At 35.7% G+C, this 20,972-nt stretch overlaps 1 protein-coding gene across 3 annotated transcripts in view; it reads left to right on the forward strand.

Moving 5' to 3' along the window:
• Nucleotides 1-20,972, forward strand: part of PPFIA2 (PTPRF interacting protein alpha 2) — a 333,148-nt gene that overhangs the window by 85,853 nt on the left and 226,323 nt on the right. For 2 of the 3 annotated variants that reach the window (XM_050915647.1, XM_050915655.1), the window contains exon 1: nucleotides 13,295-13,375. The exons of the other annotated variant lie outside the window; for it this stretch is intronic. In XM_050915647.1, the coding sequence (XP_050771604.1) occupies nucleotides 13,295-13,375 (81 nt within the window). Of the gene's footprint in view, nucleotides 1-13,294; nucleotides 13,376-20,972 lie in introns of those variants that run through there. 3 annotated transcript variants of the gene reach the window in all.

Below are 20,972 nucleotides of genomic sequence, written 5' to 3' on the forward strand. Positions count from 1 at the left end.
TTTTTTAACTGTGCTGTACACATTATGTGCTTTGTGCTTTAGTTTGAGACCTCTGTGTGTGTTTCTCCTTGTTTGCTGCTTGTGGTAAACTCATGCCGGAATCTTTGAGTCACCTTTCAGGTGCTGTTTCATTATTAACTGGGGAGAGTCTCCCAAATATTCTACATGGATAAACATACCACAAATTGTAAAGTTTTGACAACTTACGTCTCCCCATTCTCTCAGGCTTTATTTCAGACTGTGTGCACTCTGTATTCGGAAGACATGATTACAGTATCTAGATAATATAACTTGTGCCAAGTTTGTTCTAGATGACTTGCATATAAAGAGCCTTGAAGACTTGGCAGCACAGCTGCCAGGAATCAATGATCTTCTATAGACAATACAGGCAGAGCACATGCTGTTTTACATCAACAGCTAGGGATAACTGAGTGAAATGAATTAAAGGTATCCATCATCTGTGTGGTACCAATCTACATTCTCTCCCCAATTACAATGTTGTATTCTTCAGTCAAAAATGCAACTACTGCACTGCATCCAGTATGATTTATCTTGATTGAAGTTTTAGAAATGGTTGATTAATATTGATCATTCATATCCAGTCTTTAAATACTACCCTAAACACCAAATGATTTTCAACAGCAAGACTGGAAATGCATGAAATCTTTTATTATGTGCCGTAACTTTAAACCTTCTGGAAAGGCTTGGCATGTTTATATGCTAGTAAATCAAACAAACAGTACTGGGAAATGTTCCTGGATGGTCAAACACAATCATCTGTAGTAGTAATCTGTTGGCCCACACCCTGGGACACTTTTCATTCACGCTAATTTACACTTTTTCCTGGCAATTCCTGAGTACGGTGAGGGAATGGGACTGTTGCAGGGACCATTCCCAATAAGCAGTTTGCATGCAGCCTCTTTGGACACTTCAGTGTTGACTAGCATATTTGTGTACTCTTCTGTGCCAGTTGGCCACAACGATTGGGAACTTTCCCAAGCATATTTAGTTTACTCCTATAAATATAGCTTTCCTTTACCCTCTAATGGTGTCACAGCCTCCATGCCAACTCTGCTACCTCTTCTGTTTTAGCTTTGACAGGTTATGCCTGCCCTTTCTTGCCCTGGTAATGTCTCCAGTGACTCAGATAGCAACTCTGGAGATGGGCAGTAACAGTGAAACACAGTAATGTTTGGGATAGGATTGCTTAGGAGGGTGATCTTTGTCTAAACTGAAACAAGAAACAACTGAGCTGAAAAAGTCTGTGAAAGGGTATCTATGAAACAGATTTGTGCTTGTTGAAAGTTATTGATAATAGTAAAAGCTTATTTTTAGCCCTCATGAAAAGGGATGATTTTTAACCATGGAGCTTGATCTAACATGTCATTTTTAATCTAACTATAGCATTCAGCATTCCACAACGGACATTTTGTTCTCTAATGACTGTTTACCATTTTACCTTTTAGATGCATTAATTGCAAAAATGAAATTGCAGAAATTAGGGAGAATTTTTCAAGGTTCTTGTAAAGCAAATGAAGAGTTCACTGGTTAATTTAATATGTGAGCAGTTCAAAGACATATGAAGCAATAAAATATCTTGTTTAGCTTGAACAGAAACCAAGTTCATCTGTTCAGATATTATGAGGCGGAGTGTATGTAATGGAAAATTATGGGGAGATAATCATGAGTGAGTCATTTGAAATTTTTAAAAAATAAAATCACAAGTTTTATTTAAATTGTTGACTCATCTGTGATTTATTTTCCCAACTGTTCTATCTTGCTTGTCTGTCAAACCACATCCATGGTCATCTTAGTTTTTTCAGTTAAACAGAGAGTGCAAACGTAGAAAACCGTTCTGCCGTTTAATGAAATTTCTTTATTGGTCAGTGTCCGAAAGCTTTGAGTTACAATTTGTGTTTGTGCTTGTCTAAATTGGTTCATATGCCACCTGTTTATTCTGAGGTGTAATGTTGTTCAATCTTAGCAAACCACAGTTAACTGCAATTTCAGTGCCGTTTTCCATGCGCCAACAAGAAGGTTTGGAGTCTTGGTAAATGGACAGGAGTAGGAGTAAGATAAAATGTTTCCTTTTGATTTCCATCTGGATGTGCAGAGAAGGAGCAAGACATATTCTGTCATGGTAAGCTGCTATCTGGAGATGTAGAGACAGATAGTGAAAATGATTAGAGGTAAGAAGGAATTTTTAAGTGAAGCGAGGCTGCCAGGATTAGCACTGTTTGGTTAAAGGAGAAATAAACCACGACATATTTATGTAAAATATAACTGCTATGGATGAGCTACACCAAATGTATCTATTTATTTTCTTAACAGAATAGAGGCCAGTGGGTGAAGTTGAAAGATGAAAAAATTTAAAACTGATGAAGTCAAACAAATTATATTGTGTGTATGATTTTTCCATGGGTATCTTTCCCATAAGGTATTGCTGAGAATACATACTTCGTCAGACTCAAGAAAGGACTACACTTTTATATGGATAATGCAGGTTACATCTGTGGTTGTCTTGTGCCATTTTTTTTTTTTCCAAATGAAAATTCTTCCTAATGCACTTCAATTAGGAAAATTTTCTACACATGAGAAATACTGTGATTTTACTATTCTATTAGCCATAGGTGCATATATTTTATATACATCTTAAGTTCATGATGTATCTGGTGCTCTACAATTTTTTAAGGATTTCCTATGCCACCTTAAGAACATGTTAATTAACATTACCGCTACTTGGCACTTACCAAAATTTAAAGCTGCTTGATACTGTATGAAATTCTAAACAAAATTCTGAGCTTTGAATCATAACAAATGTATATTGTATTAGTTTAATGTACAAAAGAGACATGTTCATGCTGCAGTGAACATGAAATAAGCACAGATATAGTACTAAGAATTAGAAACTGCCTGGCCTGAGGTAGCTATGTTATTTAACCTTGTAGATGTGATTTAACTTGCTTGTGTCACAATATTTCCTTTTATAAAATGTGAGTAATTTTGCAGTTAATTTTGCCGTGCTCCATAATGTTCTGTATCTTAGTCTGGGACGTTAATCTTGCATGTGATTATAACAGCAGACTGAATATGGATGTGACTGTGAATTTGTTGCTGCAGATGTTGCTTTTCACATCATTTGTTTTAGGAAAGTATGAAAAGCCATTTTCAGGTTTGTGTGGTTTTGGTTTTGTTTCACATAGTTATAGGAATAGTTATTTCTAATAGTAAATTTCCCTCAGGTGTACTTAATTAGCGGTGGGGTTTTTTGTCCTTGATTATAATATTTTCTTGTCATAATTTGATGACTTGTTTAACATTCGGTTCAGGCTCTCGGGGTAGGATTCACTGCACCTAACTTCAGACATCTACAGTGTAGGCATTTCTGTCTTTACTGCCTCCCACCTCTGTGGTGTGATTCATCTCAAACTAAAATAGACATCTAAAATAGGTCAGAAGCAGTGCCCCTTGAAAGTGTCTGTCTTTATTGACTTTAAAGGGAGCCTGTGGTAACGCACAGAGACACTGGTACTTACACTGCAAATAAAGCCCACCAGAAGATGCTGATGTTCATTCCTGCCATTGCTTCCTTGAAAGAAAGAAATGGAAAAGCTACCTTACATACGTTGGCAAGGAGCTTTCAATGTGGGGGTGTAGTCCTTGCTCAATAGCAGCCACATAATTCTCAGCTTCCCACCTGGTATCACTCCACCTGAGGCTCTCTGTCCATGAATAATGCTCTTCTTTTGATCTAGCATCTTTATAGTCTTACCACTAAGCTTTCAGCATTTTCAAAATGAGCTATGAGTGTGGAACACCAGGCAGTAGTCATCTGCTACCATGCAAAAGGGACAAGATTTTGTGTAAAGATGAGAGCTGTACTGTGTCAGTATCACAGTGTTTAGTTTAGGTTTGACTACATTTTTATGCTTTTGTCAAGTAGCTATTTTTCCTGACTGTTCAGTCCAATTGTATGTTTTTAGACCATGATCTTTAATAACAACAGTTCTTTCTTCAGTTAATATTGGCACCCACATTTGTTAGTTATTGATCCATCTTCATCTCGATTTTCTAGCGGGAGGTATAGATTAGGCCATAAGAATGTTAAGAACATATGTATTACACTGCTTGTAAGTTTATGGCACTTTTTAGATGCATGGCAAGATAAATCGTGAATAATGCTGCTTAGTCACTTGCATGATGAATATTGAAGGGAATTTTTTTTTCCCTTTTTATGTCATCCAGACTGAATGCAGAAAGGAAATAAAAAATATTTTTATTTTTCCTATGTCCTATAAATACTATCTTACTTACTTAATATCCTATCCTACTTTTTTTTTCCAAATGTGTCTAATAAAGGTGGCTATTGTGAAGACTAAGACTTAGAAACTCCTTTTTTGGGATTTAGCATGTTTTGAAGCCGTTCAGCCCAACGGTTAGGAAAATAGTGTTTTTATGTTGTTACATTTTAACTTTTTCAGAATTTTCAGAAAGATGTATAGGATAATTGAAAATCAACATGAAATCAGCATCAGTCAGCACAGTACTTTCTATGATTGCCCAAGTCTGAATTACGAACGACATAAAAAATAAAAAATATTTAGTTTTATTTGAATTCACTGAAGCGCTGAAAAAGTATCTTTCAACAGTATTTGTATATCATAATTTTCGTCCCAGAAAAATGCAACGTTTGCTTCTACTTAATAGGTATGCAGTTGCTGGATCGTTCTATATTTTTATAATAGCTTGTAAGGGGAAATGAAAGTCTGCTGAGTCAAGAGCTGGAACAGCCATTTGCCCTCAGGACAGTATTGACTGTTTTGTTTTATAATCCCATATCTTTTCTGTGTTGGAAAGATGATTTTAGACAGTATCAGTACACAAACACTCCCACTGCACTTTTGAAAGGGAAAATGGCATCAAGAGGTTAAGGACAAGTGCAGAAGAAAAAGGATACATTCTCAGAAGAGACACTGTTTCTGCTGTCTACCATGACCGCTTATCTTTATAAGGCTGTATGTATGACAATGAAGAGATGTCTATAGCACTATAGGAAAGTCTTGAAGTCTTTTCAAGCTAATACGTTATTACTGATTTGTGGTATGTACTTAAAGAAAAAAAGCATTAGAAGGTTTGATTGATTGCTTGTCTTCAGCCATAAATGGGAATTTTGCATCATCTGTAGAAGACTACATTTTGTGAATAGAGTTGGAGCAACAGGACTGACATTTTCAAACTTGCTCAGTCACTCCAAGTACCTGGCCTGTTATGTGTACAACAGTGAGACCTGATGCTCAAAATGGCATATAACAGCATCAGCAGGGCTTAAGCAACTTAGAGAGGCTATTCAAAGACTGAGCATCCTTGAAAATTAGATGAAAGATGTCTTCAATTAAACAACCAAATTAATTACTGCTTTTGGAACTATGACTGTAAATATTGTTCCTTTTAGCAGATTCCAGTTCCAAGGGTTGTAATCCCATTCAGAATCATTGCTCTAGTTAGCTTCAGCACAGAAAGCTACTAGGGTAAATCTACTTTGGGGAATTTTATTAGAACATCGGTCATATTTCAATTCTTGCACAATACGAAAGAAGGCATGATTATGCAGTTTTATGGGTTTTATTCTGGTTATTCATGTTTCTCCGGTTTATGTTCATTTCGTTCAGAAATATGTTCACTGACACCATGGAAAAATTATGAGATTTTAATCGAGAAAGAAAACAAACAGACCTTCTTTTGCAAAGGCCTACTGATATCCACAATCCTTACTCAAATGAATATTCCCAGTTCCCATGTAAAATATGGGACTAATCAGTTGTCAGTTTTAGCTTTTGATTCAGTTCTTTAAGTTCTTACTCAAAGGACCAGTTTAGTAACTTGCTTCACTCATTAAGACAAAAGATATTTTCCAGATGGAGCAGAAGTAGAAATAAATGACAAAGACAATTGCCTTGGCACAAGCTTTACTGACAGCCTTTATCTTCTAGATATAATTCTGCTCCTCATTTTCATTAGTAGTTTACTCTCTGAATAGTTTTTATACTTGTGGAACAGGATACATCTCAGTGTATGTAAAGATTGCAGAATCAGTATAAAATAAATTAATACAATGAAAATGAATAAAATAATACTGTCATAGTGAGCTGTGCTAAGCTGTAGTGCTTGAACATGTTATCTCAAATTTGTATCTTTTGTTTTTCCATCATAGGCCCTCTTCCTATTTTTAACCTCATGATGAGGCACATAATGTAAGATGTTCACTTAAAAAGAAAAAGCCTCTCTGCCGAGGATGATACATAGGCACTGATTATCATCTCTTACGTTCTTTCATAATTTCTCTCATCCTTAATGTACTGTGATCCTTTGCAGTAGTTTATGTGACTTAGATTCTACCTTTACTGATAAGAAATGACTCTTATTTTGCCAGTACAGTGACACCACTCTGTATAATGTTACAATATAAACAACTTAAAGGATGTAAATAACAAAAGTGATACCTAAGTGATATGATGCAGGGTGAAATAACAAGCTGACTGTTTTCATTATTTCTTTGCTACCATCTGGGATCACATTATTTTGGAGTTTTTGGTCTTGATTCATCAAGAGTTAATGTTAGATTTGACTGGAATTTTATTAAAAATACTCATAAATGTAGTCACTGCTATGATTCTACATTAAAACGTGTCTTCAATTCCAAAGGGCCTCTAGACTTTTTCATTAAATATGTAGTTATGCCACAAAACAGAAATGCTGTCATTCCTGGCATCAAAAGTGAATGGCAGAGGACACAGGTTGTGTACTAAATATAGCTTAGTATCTCTGCTTTTGGCAGTTGAAGCTCAAGAGTCGTGGAGAAAAGAAAAGTATGTATCTTGTCAAATCAGGTAAGATACAACTTAGTGGAACAGAGATAAATCTTCCCTCAATTTTTTGTTGTTTCATCACACATTCTTGCAACTCTGCCATCCTCTCCTCCTTTAACTCTCACGTTATGCTTAATGTCCAGAACACTTCTCTATATTCAAGCATTATGTTTTCATTCAGTTTCTTTTTTAGATTCACTCAGTGAGTCACTGTCATCAACACATAACTTAAAAATAGAAAAAAACCAGTGTTTATATCAGGTTCATTTCAGTTACTAATAAGCTTCTGCGTACAATCTTGATTTACTGATGGTCAAGTTATATAGAGGAAACACAGATCCAGTGCTGAGTAGTTGAAGTGTTTCAAGAAAAACAGAATGGTACTTTGGATATTTCATCCCAGCTTTGTTGAACCATGTGGAAAGGGAGTCAGATATAGAACTATTTAATCAGTAATTCTTGAGAGTGTGAGAATTAATTTCTCACACCTGTGATGACCAGAATATTGTAGGCCACTGCTGCACAAGAGTTCTAGCTGTGGTCAACAATTGCCTGTCCAGAATGTACAAAAGGAAGGGAAATTTTTTTTCTGCCCAAGCAAACAAATTGCAAGATCAGGCATTGTGTCTTTTGGACTTATTTGCATTGTGGTTGCATTTATTGATTGTTGATTATGGACTGCATACTTGATAGGTTGTAGAAAATGTATTCTGGATTAGCTCCTGTATTCATAAACTCACTTAGATATTGGATCAGTGATTTTAAATTTATTGACCTTTTGTAGCATAGAGATAGTTAGTGTTAGAAAAATGAATTCTGAAGTTTGCCATTTAAAAGAGAAATGGTTATGAAAGTTTGAAGTTGATTAGTCAATGTTGACTCTGTTTTTTGCAATACTTGGTAAAATGTCCCAGTATATACAACAAAGCAAGGGTACTTCAAAAAGGAATTATGTTCGTATTTGCATTTTCTCTGAAAGCTTCAGTCATTGTCCTTGTGCTTGAAAGGGAAGCCATCGTACAGAATAGACCTGTTGGGACATGTTTTATCCTTTACTATTGCTGGCATACAGTTTATACAGCTAACAGAAGATATTTTGTTCTGCCTTGTACTTGCCTTCATAGGTTACCTAAATCCTTATGTTTGAGGTTAAAATAAGGCTAAGTGCATATTGACTTGGTACCAGCACTTGCTCTTGTAAGACACACTTCCCTGTACAAGCATTGGTATTTGTATATTCAAGACACAAAGCAACAAAGAACAGTGATGGAAAATGTTGATAATCAGCTCTTAATTACAGAAACAGGATGAATAACAGGCTTTACTTATCAATAAGATAAGCTGATCTATTTCTACAAGTCTTCCATTCTAAAAGGATTTTCTGTTTGTACCAGAAGGCTGAAAGGGAACAAAAACTTCCTCGTACTATGTTTCATTTTCCTTAGTTCTCCCTCCCACTTCGCTTTCTGGGAGCTATACCAGCTGGGAAAGGTTAGTTTCTGAAACTTGATATGTATGAATTTTATATATTCTTTAAAGTATATTCATTTGTCAGACAATATGTTTTTGTGTTGCTTTTTTGATGGAAAAAATGGAAATACTTTTGGTGTAGAACTTCATTAAATGAGCTAAAAAGAATTGTGAATTAATTTGGATATGGAGAAAGATTAGATGTGATATGTGACTTTATGAAGATATTCATTGCAATTTGATATGCAATTTGAATATCTTTTGTCTGAACTGTGGTAAAGGTTTAACATCTTTTCAGCCATTAATAGTTGGAGATCAGAACTCTAAACATTAACAGTTTTCAGTTTAAAGCAAATTCAGGGAATTTTAGCAAGATGAGTAATGTATGGTATGATACTCCCTCTATATCGATGTCTACAACAGCAGATATTAAAGAAACGTCAATACAAGTACAGTATTGTAGATTTTGGAAGCTTAGTAGGGTTTCTGTGAGTCTGTGAAGTAAAAGTGATGTGGTCTAGGTTTAATGTGAAAGCTCTCTAATGTTCTGAAAATCACACACTCTCACTGCTCCTGGAGGAAAGCATGTTTCTTCAACATGGTTTTCCCTGATAGAGACAGAAATGAGAACAGTATGTGATATAAAGTCTATGTTTCTGGATAATTACTCATCTAATTTAATAAGAGCTGGTGATTTAAATCTTAACTCAAAACATCTGCTTTTCTAGTGCACTACATATTTTGAAGAGAAACTATATCACACAAGCACTAGCATATTAAAAAGCTAAGTGTGTTTGTCAATTTAAAAAAGTGCATCCTGTCTCTGCAATCAGAGATACAAGTTTTTGTATTAGTGTCCCTGAGTTTTCAAAGTACTTCACATAATGGTCTGAGATATATATATATAGACAGAGATATATATTCCTTCTTTTTTGATGTGTAACTTACTGGGTTTTTAATACATATGTATCTCTATATATCTACATATATCAACATATATCTACATTTTGTATCTACTATAAAAAACAGTAGGCTACACATGAAAGAAGAACACTAGTTGTTTTTTTTTTAAATTATACCAGACTGAACGTTTTGGAGAGGGGTATGTAATTAAAATGCAAAGTAAACATAACACATATAATATAGAGTCAGAGCTTGGTAACTCATACATTCAAAAGTAATTGGAACTAAAGCCATCTCAGGAGCATTGCCATGTCTCATACTTTTAAAGATGTAGGCTTTCTCTTCTTTTCATATAGATTTTTTTTCCTCCACTACAACTCTCTCACTTCATGGAATAATTAAATCATTCATTGGAAGACTCATTGGAGCAAGTATTTGAATTGGGATTACGTCCTTTGTGAGCACTTCTACCACTGAGTTGTAGTCATGGTCTGTAGGTTTGTTTCTCCACTTGTCCTGTTGGGTTTGTTCAGTTTCCTTTATTCTGTTCCACTTTCTGCTTGCTTTCAGGCCGTGTTGCTTGATACCCAGCTTAGTGGTTGTGGCATTCAATTAGACATGGGAGACCTGGTTTCAGCTCCTTGTTCTGAGGAGATTGCTGAATCCCAGCTTTGGGGCTGCTGGCTTTTCTGAAATGTGACTGTCTCTCTCTGTAATTGTGAGCACGCATTCTGCCATGCATCAGTTCATACTTTACTGAATTCACCTATACTCTGATTCCTGAGAGGAGGCTGGTTTCATATTTTTCAGAAAAACACTGTTTTACACAAATGTTTTCAAGCTGTTTGAATGTTACATCAAAATTACATTCTGATTTCATGAGGGTCCTGCAAGAATGTGGTGTTGGCCTGTTGTGCAGTGAGCTAAAAGAAAATTTATAGTCATTACTGGGAGCGTTTTCACATGAGGTAAAAGTTAGTGGAGAGATAGAGTAACAGTTATACTGCCATGCCTTCTCTCCTGATCTATACTGATTAGCTAAGGAGATGTGTTTATTGGAACTTAAATACAGGGAGAGGGAGGGGTTGTTGGGTTTTGTTGGTGGTGGTGGTGGTGGGTTTTTTTAGTGCAAATTACTTCACCTAAGCAGAAAAGCCAAAACAACAGGTAAAAGAGTGGGAGCAGTATTTTGAAAAGCAGTAATTTTTTCAAAATAATGGGCAGCTAAGTCATGGTGGACAGTGATCCCAATAAGAGCTCCCAGTGGAAGGCTGCAGCTGGAAGAAGATGTGCAAATTGGAGGAGTGTCGTGGTTTAACCCCAGTCAGCAGCTAAGCACCACGCAGCCATGTGGCGCCCAGTGCGGTGATGCAGCTGATCCCAGAGAAGCCGGCGGGAGCCCCGGGGAGAGTTCTCTTTTCTTTGTGAAGGGCCGGGCTCCCTGGAATGGATTCGCCCTGAGAGAGGGGCCCACACACAATGCAATTGCTCGCCTCTCGCTGACCGATGCCAGAGCCACGACCTGCCCCTCCCAGCCAACTCCCCCCCGTTTATATACTGGGCATGACATTCTATGGTGTGGGATATCCCTTTGGCTAGTTCGGGTCAGCTGTCCTGGCTATGCTTCCTCCCAGCTTCTTGCACACCTGCTTGCCAGCAGAGCATGGGAAACTGCAGAAATCCTTAAGATAAGCGCTACTTAGCAACAACTAAAACATCAGAGCATTATCAACATTATTCTCACACTAAATCCAAAACACAGCACTGTACCAGCTACTAAGAAGAGAGTTGACTCTGTCCCAGCTGCAACCAGGACAAGGAGCAAATAGGGAACTAGCAAGTCAAAATCCAGCAATAGTGTTATGATCATGGAAGGCATTATTGAGACTGTCACTAGAGCAGTTATATTTAACTTTGGTATTGACCATTTCTTAGAGATGTTGACAATATTTTTTTAGTAATGAACTGGCTTAAGGTTTAGGAAATGACAATACGGGAAGAAGAACTGAGTTTCCTATATCCCTGGTGGAAACGAGGATTAAATAGTTGTGAAAGTTAAAGCAAGAGAAGTTCAAGCTAATAGGTACAGTTATTTAGTAGTGAAAGTAATTGTCTATTGGAGAAATGTACATGAGATTTTGAACATGAATTCTTCAAATTATGCATTTGGTGAGGAAACTAAGAGGTAAATTTCTGTCATCTTTCAGGGCAAACGATCTTAAGTGTCCGTAAGAGAAACTTTATTCATTGCACTGAGGGGAAATAGCACACATTTGGTAGGTAGATTATAAAGGAGAAAGTATCATCTCAGAATAAAAGGTTCTATACCCAGATTACCAACAATCTGGCATCTTTCCTTTGACCAGTTGAGGGGCCCCTTTGCTAATACCGGCATCTAGATCTTCTGGAAAAGAACTCAAAGAGGGGAGAATAATATGTAATCTGAAATCTAGGTCTCAAGAAAATGTTCCAGACAGTGGTTTTGCTTTGATTCAGTAGATGTTATAGAAGCAATATCATGATAATTATAAGAAATTGTTAGCCATAGCTAGGATCTAAGAGGATTTTTTCCCTTTGGCTTACAAAATATGATTATTGTGGTATGCGCCACACTGGCGTACACGTTTAAACAGACAGACATCTCTGCATCTATCCCAACTCCTTTCATAGTCATTTTACTTTAGAAGCTGTATTATCTTCAGTTGCTAAAAGCATTAAGATAAAACAGAATAAAAAACAGAGGCAGCCTGGCAACTCACCAGGCTTTTCGATTTTTGACAGGTTTCATTTTGAAAGTACCATTTCTTAAGTGGTTTCTCTGTCTCTCTTTTAAACACTATGAATAAAATACAAAGTGCTTGACAGAACATGTAAAGTTAGTTTTCCAAGCACTTTACATTTTTTACCCTTTACTGAAACCCTACTTTTCAATTTTTGTAAATGAAACACTTATTTTTTGTTGCTAAAAGGTGTCAAGGTCTTTGAATCTTACTTTCTTTAATGTCTTCATGTAGTTCAAATGATCTGTGTGTGAAGAAAAAATGCAATGAATGCTTTTTGGATGTTCAGTGCAGGTGTTCACAAGTATTATCAACCTTAAAAAATAACTTTTTTAAAAGATATTGTGTATAGCTAATGAGGTAAGCTGTAGGTCTATAGCTTTGTAAAGCACAGTAAGGCTGAGAATAAAATTTCAACCTTATACTTAGTGATGTTAGGTAAACCTTTCCTAAAGAGAGATTTAGACTGAAGATGAGAAAAAAGAATTAGAAAAGAATGAGAAAAGAGGCTTATAATATGTATTATATTTAAACTGACTGTAGCTCTGTAAACAGTCTCACAAATATTTTTCCCTACTATTTGCAGTCTGCAGGAGCACCAAAAAATTAAGAAATATAAAAAATATTAATTTGGAGAGCAATACACTGTTTCCTTTATCTAGGCAAGACAGTCAAAACAAAAAACCCCCACCTTTGTGTTATTTAAAGCAAGTTGGTATGTGCTAACATAGCTGTCAGCAACTGAAATGATAAAATTACCGTTGTTATCAAATACAGCTATAAACTGAACACAAGGCATGCTTCAGGTTAGTCAGAAGAGGTCCTCTGTTTTTCACTGTGCATGCTTGCTTGAAATGAAACTGTGTGTTATTGGTTAACTGGGATGCTTAGCATAATCACTTTGCAAGGCTGTGGTGGAGGGAGGTGATTATCACTGAGAACAGATGGGCAGGTCCAAAGCGTTGCCAGATTCTGCACAAGCTCCATGTACTGTAGGTTCTAGCTCTCTTTTCTTCGGCATTTCCAATTTTTATTCATTGTGTGTATTTTGAAGGGCTAGCTGAGCTAGAGGTCAGGGAGTGATGACCTTACAGTTTAGCTCACAGATGTAGGAGTGGGGAATTCAAAGCGCTGTCACTGTATGTCTGAACGGATGGGGCAGACTGCATTTTGTACGATTGCCTCCCTAAATATATGAAAGGATTTATCTCCGAGCTTAGCACTCTACTCTGCATCTGTAGCTCTCTGTGGATTGTATTGTCTGTGTGACCAGAAATGATATTCTCGGATATGAACACTGTCTCTGCCTCTCCTAAAGTGCATCTTCCTAATGGGACCCGGTTTTATACTTTTCAGGTAAGTGAACTTTAATAAAACTGAAAGGATTTTTCTTGCTACTGAAATGATAGGTAAACTTTGAATAAGAGTAGCTAATAGGTTAAGAAGCTTATGTCTTAATTAGTTTTGTATTGGTAGGGGAAAATCTGTAAGAAATCAATATCATCACAGTAAGTTTGCTGCCTTAAAAAAATCAGCATGTAAATTGTTCCTAAGCAAACATAAAATTGCATTCACAATGATTTTGCTATTGATTGTCTTTCCCAATAATATCATCTTACAGTTCATTAGATTTATAGTTCCTTAGATGGACCCACACTGTCTGTCTGTTTAGTTCAGATAAGCACTGTGTTGGCATTATCAGAAATTCCAAATACAAAAAAATATTTTAAAACCTTTGTATGTTGTACCTGTCTGGATTTTTTTATATTAGTCCTGAATGTAGTTTCATGCTAGCTGATGCTTAATTTGATTCATGTGGATAGTAATCATACATGTGCAATTGATAGAACAGCAGAATCTATTGTTAGGATTATTAAGGTTCTCAGTTTTAAGCCAAGTTTTGCCTCATTGAGGTAAATAAGCTTGTGTGCTTAGCTAAGGGTAAGAATTTATTATATGCTCTAAATCTAATGTGCAAACCAGTCTAATTACAACCATCTTTCAGCAGCATTTAATTAAAAGAAATCTTCAGTGCCTTGGCTCTGGAAAACTATGTAATCCTACATTAAGATTTAACAATAATAAAAAAATCCCGCAACCCCCCTGCCCCAGCTGCTCCTTATAGCACTCCGGCCCTGCAGGGCAATTCAAATACTCCACTACTTGAAGTGTCAATAGCTTTTTCAGCTCAGCCTCTGATACAGTTAGGATTTAAATAACCTTCCCATTCCTGATCGTACAATGGTTTTGTCTTTTGGTTACTTTATGCTGTTGTAGAGTGATGTCTTTAACATGTAATAAAACCTGTGTATGCTACCAGAGCAAACAAGCTGAGGCAATTAAAAGTTGATCATAAAATGCATGGCAAACTTCTTTCACAAAATACAGGTACCCCATTCTTTGGGTCCAATAACTGCATTTCATTCTTGTCTTCTTTTAATCCATTGCTTTTAATTGTACTGTCTTGCCCTTCTTACAGTGATGTCAAATGATAGTTGAGGGCTGTGCAGAAAGAGTGGCATCCTCCTAACAGTGACGATCTGCTGATCCTGGCAGTGATTCAGAGACATGAATGCCCCAGGCCTGTTCCTCTACAGCATGACTACTTTTTTCACACACTGACATCTAAATATTCTGTACAGCCTCCTGTAGCTATGCTCTTAAACACAGTTCCTGACGTCAGGTATTCTTTCTGAGTGTGTCGAGTTGAAAAAGTCACTAAAATTAGGATGCTTGTTTGTGATACCAGATTGACTATGTTATTATGTGGTACTTTATGAAAGTAAGCACTAACAATGAAGTATATAATTTTTTTACAGTACGTATTGTTGCTACTAGCAATCTCTGTGATTACTGTAGACATTATCCCACATACAAAAAATTCTCTTTTAAAAATTATTTCTTCCACTGATTTTTAAGCTGAGGGGACAATAAATAAAGGGGAAATATAACCCAATTTCCTGTTGCATTCTGGATACTTTAATGAGCAATGTAGAGTTAAATGACCTTGGAATGTAAAGCTGCTAATTCAGGACAGTCTGTGTTGTGTTCTAGAATGGCTTGGTGTTATCAGTGCTAAAAGAATCCCTGAAAAATTTAAAAAAATCGACACAAGAAAGCCTATATTTTCCTGTGATGCCCTTTTTAAATTATTTTTTCTATTTGTTTGTTTACATATGTGCAGTATAAAGAAAGATATATGAAGCAACTTTCCACTTCTTGCCTTCACTTCCTTTGTTGTTCCTTGCTTCCTAGCTCTTGACCACCATGTTTGTGGTATCTTCTCTTTCCCTCTTGAGTTACTTCAGTCTTTGCTTACAAATGTAATAATTGCTGAGAAGGACTTGATATGACTCTTGTTAATTGTTTTGATCTGTTTTAAACTACTTTCACCTTTTGCTTTCTTACCTATTCTATTGTTTCACTATGTTACATTGTAATCTCTCTGAGACAGAGAATCTCTTTCATTTAAATAGCTTGCAAAGTTATGGGACAGCTTAATGGTTCCTAATTTGAAATATATATGCTGGTATTTAAGCTAAATGTGTGAAAATAATCTTAGCAAAGCCGATGTCTAGCATGTTTAAAACTGAACAAATACAAAAATTGTGAGATGAGGGCCTGAACTCTGACTGATGGAGGGTAATGAGTGATTAATCTACTGAATTAATTGTACATTGATGTAATGATTAAGCAGCTGAATTAATTGTACATTGATTCAAAAATGCAACATATTAATTCTTTCAGCAACAAAAATGGTACTGAAAGAAGCACAAAGCATGTGTGCAAGTTATAACTTTGTTATCGGCATTTCACTGATGTCTTAGGAAATAAGACCGAATTGGCCTCTACTGGCCAAGGAATTAGACTGGCCATACAGGGATGCATCTAGCAGAGCACTTGGGCTGGGGAGAATCATAATTAGTGGATATCTCTACAAGTTTCTGAGCATTTATTAAGATCTTAATCAAATGCTTTGAATAGTATGCTTTAAAATCAACTTTATAAAGTGTGTTCACTTTATAAGTGAGCATTAATTGAAATTAGAAGTCTGCCAGACATTTTCAAATTCAGATATTTTCTTGCCTGATGAACTTTATTTTAGTAGATGAAATTAACAAGGAATTTCTTGACAACTAATTGCAACATTTAAAATTATATTTTCACCGGCAATGACACAGGATGAATAAACAGGCTTTTTCACTTCCCCCTTCTCTCCCACTTTGTTGTGTTTTATTAGCTTCTTTGGTCTCCAGGACACCTAATGTTCAGAAAAAGTATTGAATTTGAAAATTACATCGATATCTGCAACTATCTAGAAGCTATGAAATTCCTGGTACCTTTGTTCTGCTCAGGAAATCTGTCCTGAAATTCTGCAAATGTTAAAAGCGTGATTTGGTTCAGTATATTTGCTGAACCACCTGCTATAATTAAAAGAAGCTTAAGCTTTGATCCCTAGGCTATGCTTGATTAAAGCAATTAAAGTAGAAAACGATATGAGAGGAGGTCATATAAAGAAGTTATACACTGTATGAAAGGAAGGAGTTGTAACGCTATTATGAACAAGGTTTAGTTTTATAATAACCAAGGCAATACCAAAGTTTAGTGCTTTGTATTTCAATATCTCTCTGTTTCATTTCAGTTTGCTTGTGCCAACTTCGGCAGATTTCTGCAGCTATATAACAGAAAGCAGTGGTTTTCTTTCTTTTTGTCTTCAAGCTTGATAAAAAGGTAGTATTTCTGCTACTCTATGTGGATAAATTAGTTTGCCAGCAGTCCCACAGTGAGCATGTATCTTTCATGAACATTGTAAACATCAGTCCAAGTAGTAACATTGCATTGCTCTCTGGTTGGTCTTGTATTTCACTGTATTTAGCAGTTATTTGCATAAAATAATTATACAGCTGGAAAACTTTGGATTAGAAAGGAGATATTTTTAACCTTGGTTATTGGTTACAAAATGGGAAACATTAATGCACTGAAAAAATATTTTTTAATCAAGCTGTTTTTATAGAGAACTTGAGGGTGGTTCCTTTTTTATGAAAGCATAGCACAAAGGAACTTAATTTTGACATTTCAGATTTCGTTTTTGAAAGTTGTGTAATACTGCTTTGATCATTTAAAAACAACTTAAGTTTACGTTGGTGTTTATCACATCCAGTAAATATTTTTTGTTTTCTTAAATTGGTTGTCTACACTCATACATGTGAATACTAACTTGCACAACTTCTAAACATTCAAAATATCTTCACATTGTACATGATGTTTATTTCAGCAGAATTTGAAATTGAAAGAGCCTTTTTTCTGTTTCAGTATCTTTGCAAAAGAAAAAAACCTGAAGTATGTCTATGAACAGTATTTTTAACTCTTGTAACTTTCAGTTATTAAGCTAAGCAGACATCTAAAGCACAGATCTAAGCACAGACCTAAATGAGGGCTAAAAGTAGTTGCCAATAGGCAGAACTTAGGAACTAGGCATGTACAGTAGAGAGAGACAAACACACTGAAATTGCAGCAGTACACGGGGTCTCAGGGATCCTGCTGCATCTTTAGCTTTGAAATCAGCAGTATGTAGTAACAGTTTCCATAAATGTTAAACACAAACTTTCAAATATTTGGAAACAATGCTAACCCATTTTATAGTCAGATGAGATTTGTGGTTTATAAATGAACTCTTAGGGCAACTAGAGTATACTCCTTTTTGCTAACAAGTAGTGAAGTAAGGGCTGGTCTTTTCTGAAACCTTGGGAGGTTATCTGATGATCAGAAGGTCTATAAAAAAATTAGACAACTTTCTTACAAAACCTGCAGAGAAATCCTAAAATATGCGTATGATATAAAAATGTAAATACACTCTGAACTACTGTAAAAGTGCATTGCTGATCAAAGATTTGAAACTGGGTTACTGGGAAACTGGTAAATGTTTCTATACATAAAACACATCTATCACCATGATACTGATTACTACGGTTTTTTATTTCTTAGCAACTAAATGTTACACTCCAATGATAGTGAATTAACAACAGAATGCAAACAAAAATGTTACTTTCTGGTACAGAATGTGCTTTGAGCTGTGTGAAAAAAAGCATATTCTATAAGAAATACTAGATGCACTCACTAATTTTCCTATTAATTCCTATATTAATAGTTTAAATGAACTGTATACTTACCCAGAATTTCTGTTTTATACTGTCTTGTAGTTTTAGTGTTTCAGTAATCCTATTGTTCTTTCATGTTCTTTCTTCGTATATGGAAATAGTAAATGAAACAAAAAGCCTCTCCTATAAGAGAAAGTATATTGTTAAAATTTATAATTGCATTTATTAGCATACAGTTATCATTAGATTATGCTTTGGGCAGGTATGCCTTGCTACTCTGTTTAGTAGGCCATAACTTTTCTTTTTGACTATTTTGTTGCCTCGCATATTTCTATGCAATATAATTTAACATCAAAGACAACAGCTTTTGAGTTTCTTTACAGAAATCACCGGTTCTATGAAAAAAAAATATTTTTGGTGATGGAGATGGGTTATTAGTCACTTTGTATCCGACATGATCACTCATACCACTACAAGATTCTTGTAAAATGTGTATTTGATGTCTCTGTTCCTACTCTATGCAGACTTAATTGCATGTGTAGAAAATATACCATATATAACATGCAGAATAGGGCCAAAAATTTGTGTGTACTTTCAGAGCTGTGTCACTTGGTCCACAGAAGAACCGTGGAATCTGATCTTATCTCGAACCCTTCAGCTGGCCGAGAATGTGGGCAGCTCCTTCCAGCAGCCCTCTGCTGGGCATGGGATTTCTCCCTTAGTTTTGCCTAAATAAAGATTTTTCTCTTCTTAATTAATGCACTGGCACGGTATGGTTTTTTACAAACATCATGTAAAAGTACTAGAGGCACGTTGTTTGTGAAAGCTGGAAGTCCATAGCCAATTGGTAACTTCTGTCAGTAATGACGGTAAACATCACTAAAAGACCAACTATAACAGGAGTCAATGGAATAATTGGGTTTGTGTGCAAAAAGTTGTGGTACAGGTCATGTAGGTTGTTGTAGACTTCAGAAGGTTTGAAAGCTATGTTAGTGAATATAAATAATAACAGTGGCAGAAAGGCTGACAGTGAGGTGTTTTTAAAGACTTCTGACATGTTGACAGTGACAGAAAATAGTAATGCTGGACCAGTGCTTTACCCTGTAGCCAAAAAAAAAAAAAATCATTAAAAAGTCCGGGCAGTGTCAAAGGCAGGAGACAATAATAAAGTGATTCGCATTGCAAATAGCTTGGAAATATTTATAGCCATGTAAGTGGGTTTTATATAATTTTGGAATTTAGGAATTTCAGAGGAGTAGTGTGAGGAATATGCTTACAGGCTCTTTTACTCAGAAATAAATGACAAATGGCAATAGAGGCTGGTCTTACATTACCAGTGAGTGTTATTTATTCTTACTTACTATTATTACTCTGTGATATTTATTTTTATTGCCTGTTTTGTGAAGAACAAACTTAAAGCTTTTCTGCTCAAATACAGACATGTTAATGTAGTGTTAATCTGAATGTACCCCAAAATATTAATGTTCTCTGTATTCAAACAATTATAAAATTTTGAAGGAGAAATATTTAAAAATTTTATACATTAAAACATGTTATACCAAATAAACTTTAAATAAGTTTCATCTAGTAGTGCTGTTAATTTTTTTTTTTTTTTTTTGGTAGAATGGAGAAGACTGTGAGCATTTGTTAATCAGTCCAGGTATACTGACAACTAATAGGTTTAATTATTTTACCAAGTTGGTGAGAATGTGGCACTTGGACTCCAAAAATGGAACAGAATTATTCAGGCTGACAGGAAAATAAGAACATTGTCTAAGTGTTCGGCTAAAAAGCCCTAAAACTGTGTTACTGTGAAGTATTTAATCTAATGTGCTTTAAGTATCTAGAGAAATAATTTTGTTTGCACAAGGGTTTTTTTGCGTAATTCTGTTGTGCCAGAGAACTGTGATTTGTGGCCATCAGAGCTCATGAAAGACAATGTCCTCACCACCAGCAATCCTGTCCACACACGTGACACAGGGAGTATCTTTGAAAAGCTACTTGTTTTCTGGTTAGCTTCTGAGTTTTAGCTGGAAGCGTGCTGACAGCTGCCCCAACTGCCACCACATACCCTCTTCCTGCTTAAAGATCAGTAGCACTGCATGGCCCCAGATTTTCCATAGTTTTTTTTCCAGCCAGACAGCAAAATGGTCTGATAGTTTTTATGAATATGCTGTTCTGCATGCAGTGAACTGGGAAGGGTGACTTGACTGAATATTAACTGACTGTTTTGATCTATAGATACATTTTGCATCCTCCTGTGGATGGAAACACACATTGCTTAAGGAAGAAATGAGAAACATTATGCTGCTAAGATAAGCCCAATTACCATGAATTTGGTGGTGGAAATCAGGAAAATTAATCCCTTCTCCCCAAAAGCCACAGGACAAAACTAAACATATGCACACATACAGACATATGCTTTCCAAAAAAACAATTAAGAAAATAATCAAGCATAGAAGGATTCTGTCTATAGTATTTTTCAGTTGTAGAGACTTAGTAAATTATATTGTTTACTCCAAAAATATGATAATTGGAGTAAGCAAAGAATACAGGACCTTAAAATACATACGTAAAACAAAATAGAAAGAGCTTAAAGGCTTTGTGTCTTAAGTCAATATTCATGTAAATTTTTCTTTTACCTGTCATATAAAAATATTTTGTCCACATAATAGCATTTTTTCATGTGTTGAAACTGAACAGTAACCAAGCAGAGCAGTTAATGCACCTTTCCCATGCAGAATTCTTGTCATTCAGAGTGTGGCCAATTCTACTTTGCAAAGTAATGGAGTAAAGAGTCAGAAAGTACCTTTCCTTTTTCTGCCAGAAGCACAGGGGCTAAAACAGAGCTGCTC

The sequence above is a fragment of the Gymnogyps californianus genome, chromosome 1 (assembly GCF_018139145.2).
Source record: "Gymnogyps californianus isolate 813 chromosome 1, ASM1813914v2, whole genome shotgun sequence".
Taxonomy (NCBI): domain Eukaryota; kingdom Metazoa; phylum Chordata; class Aves; order Accipitriformes; family Cathartidae; genus Gymnogyps; species Gymnogyps californianus.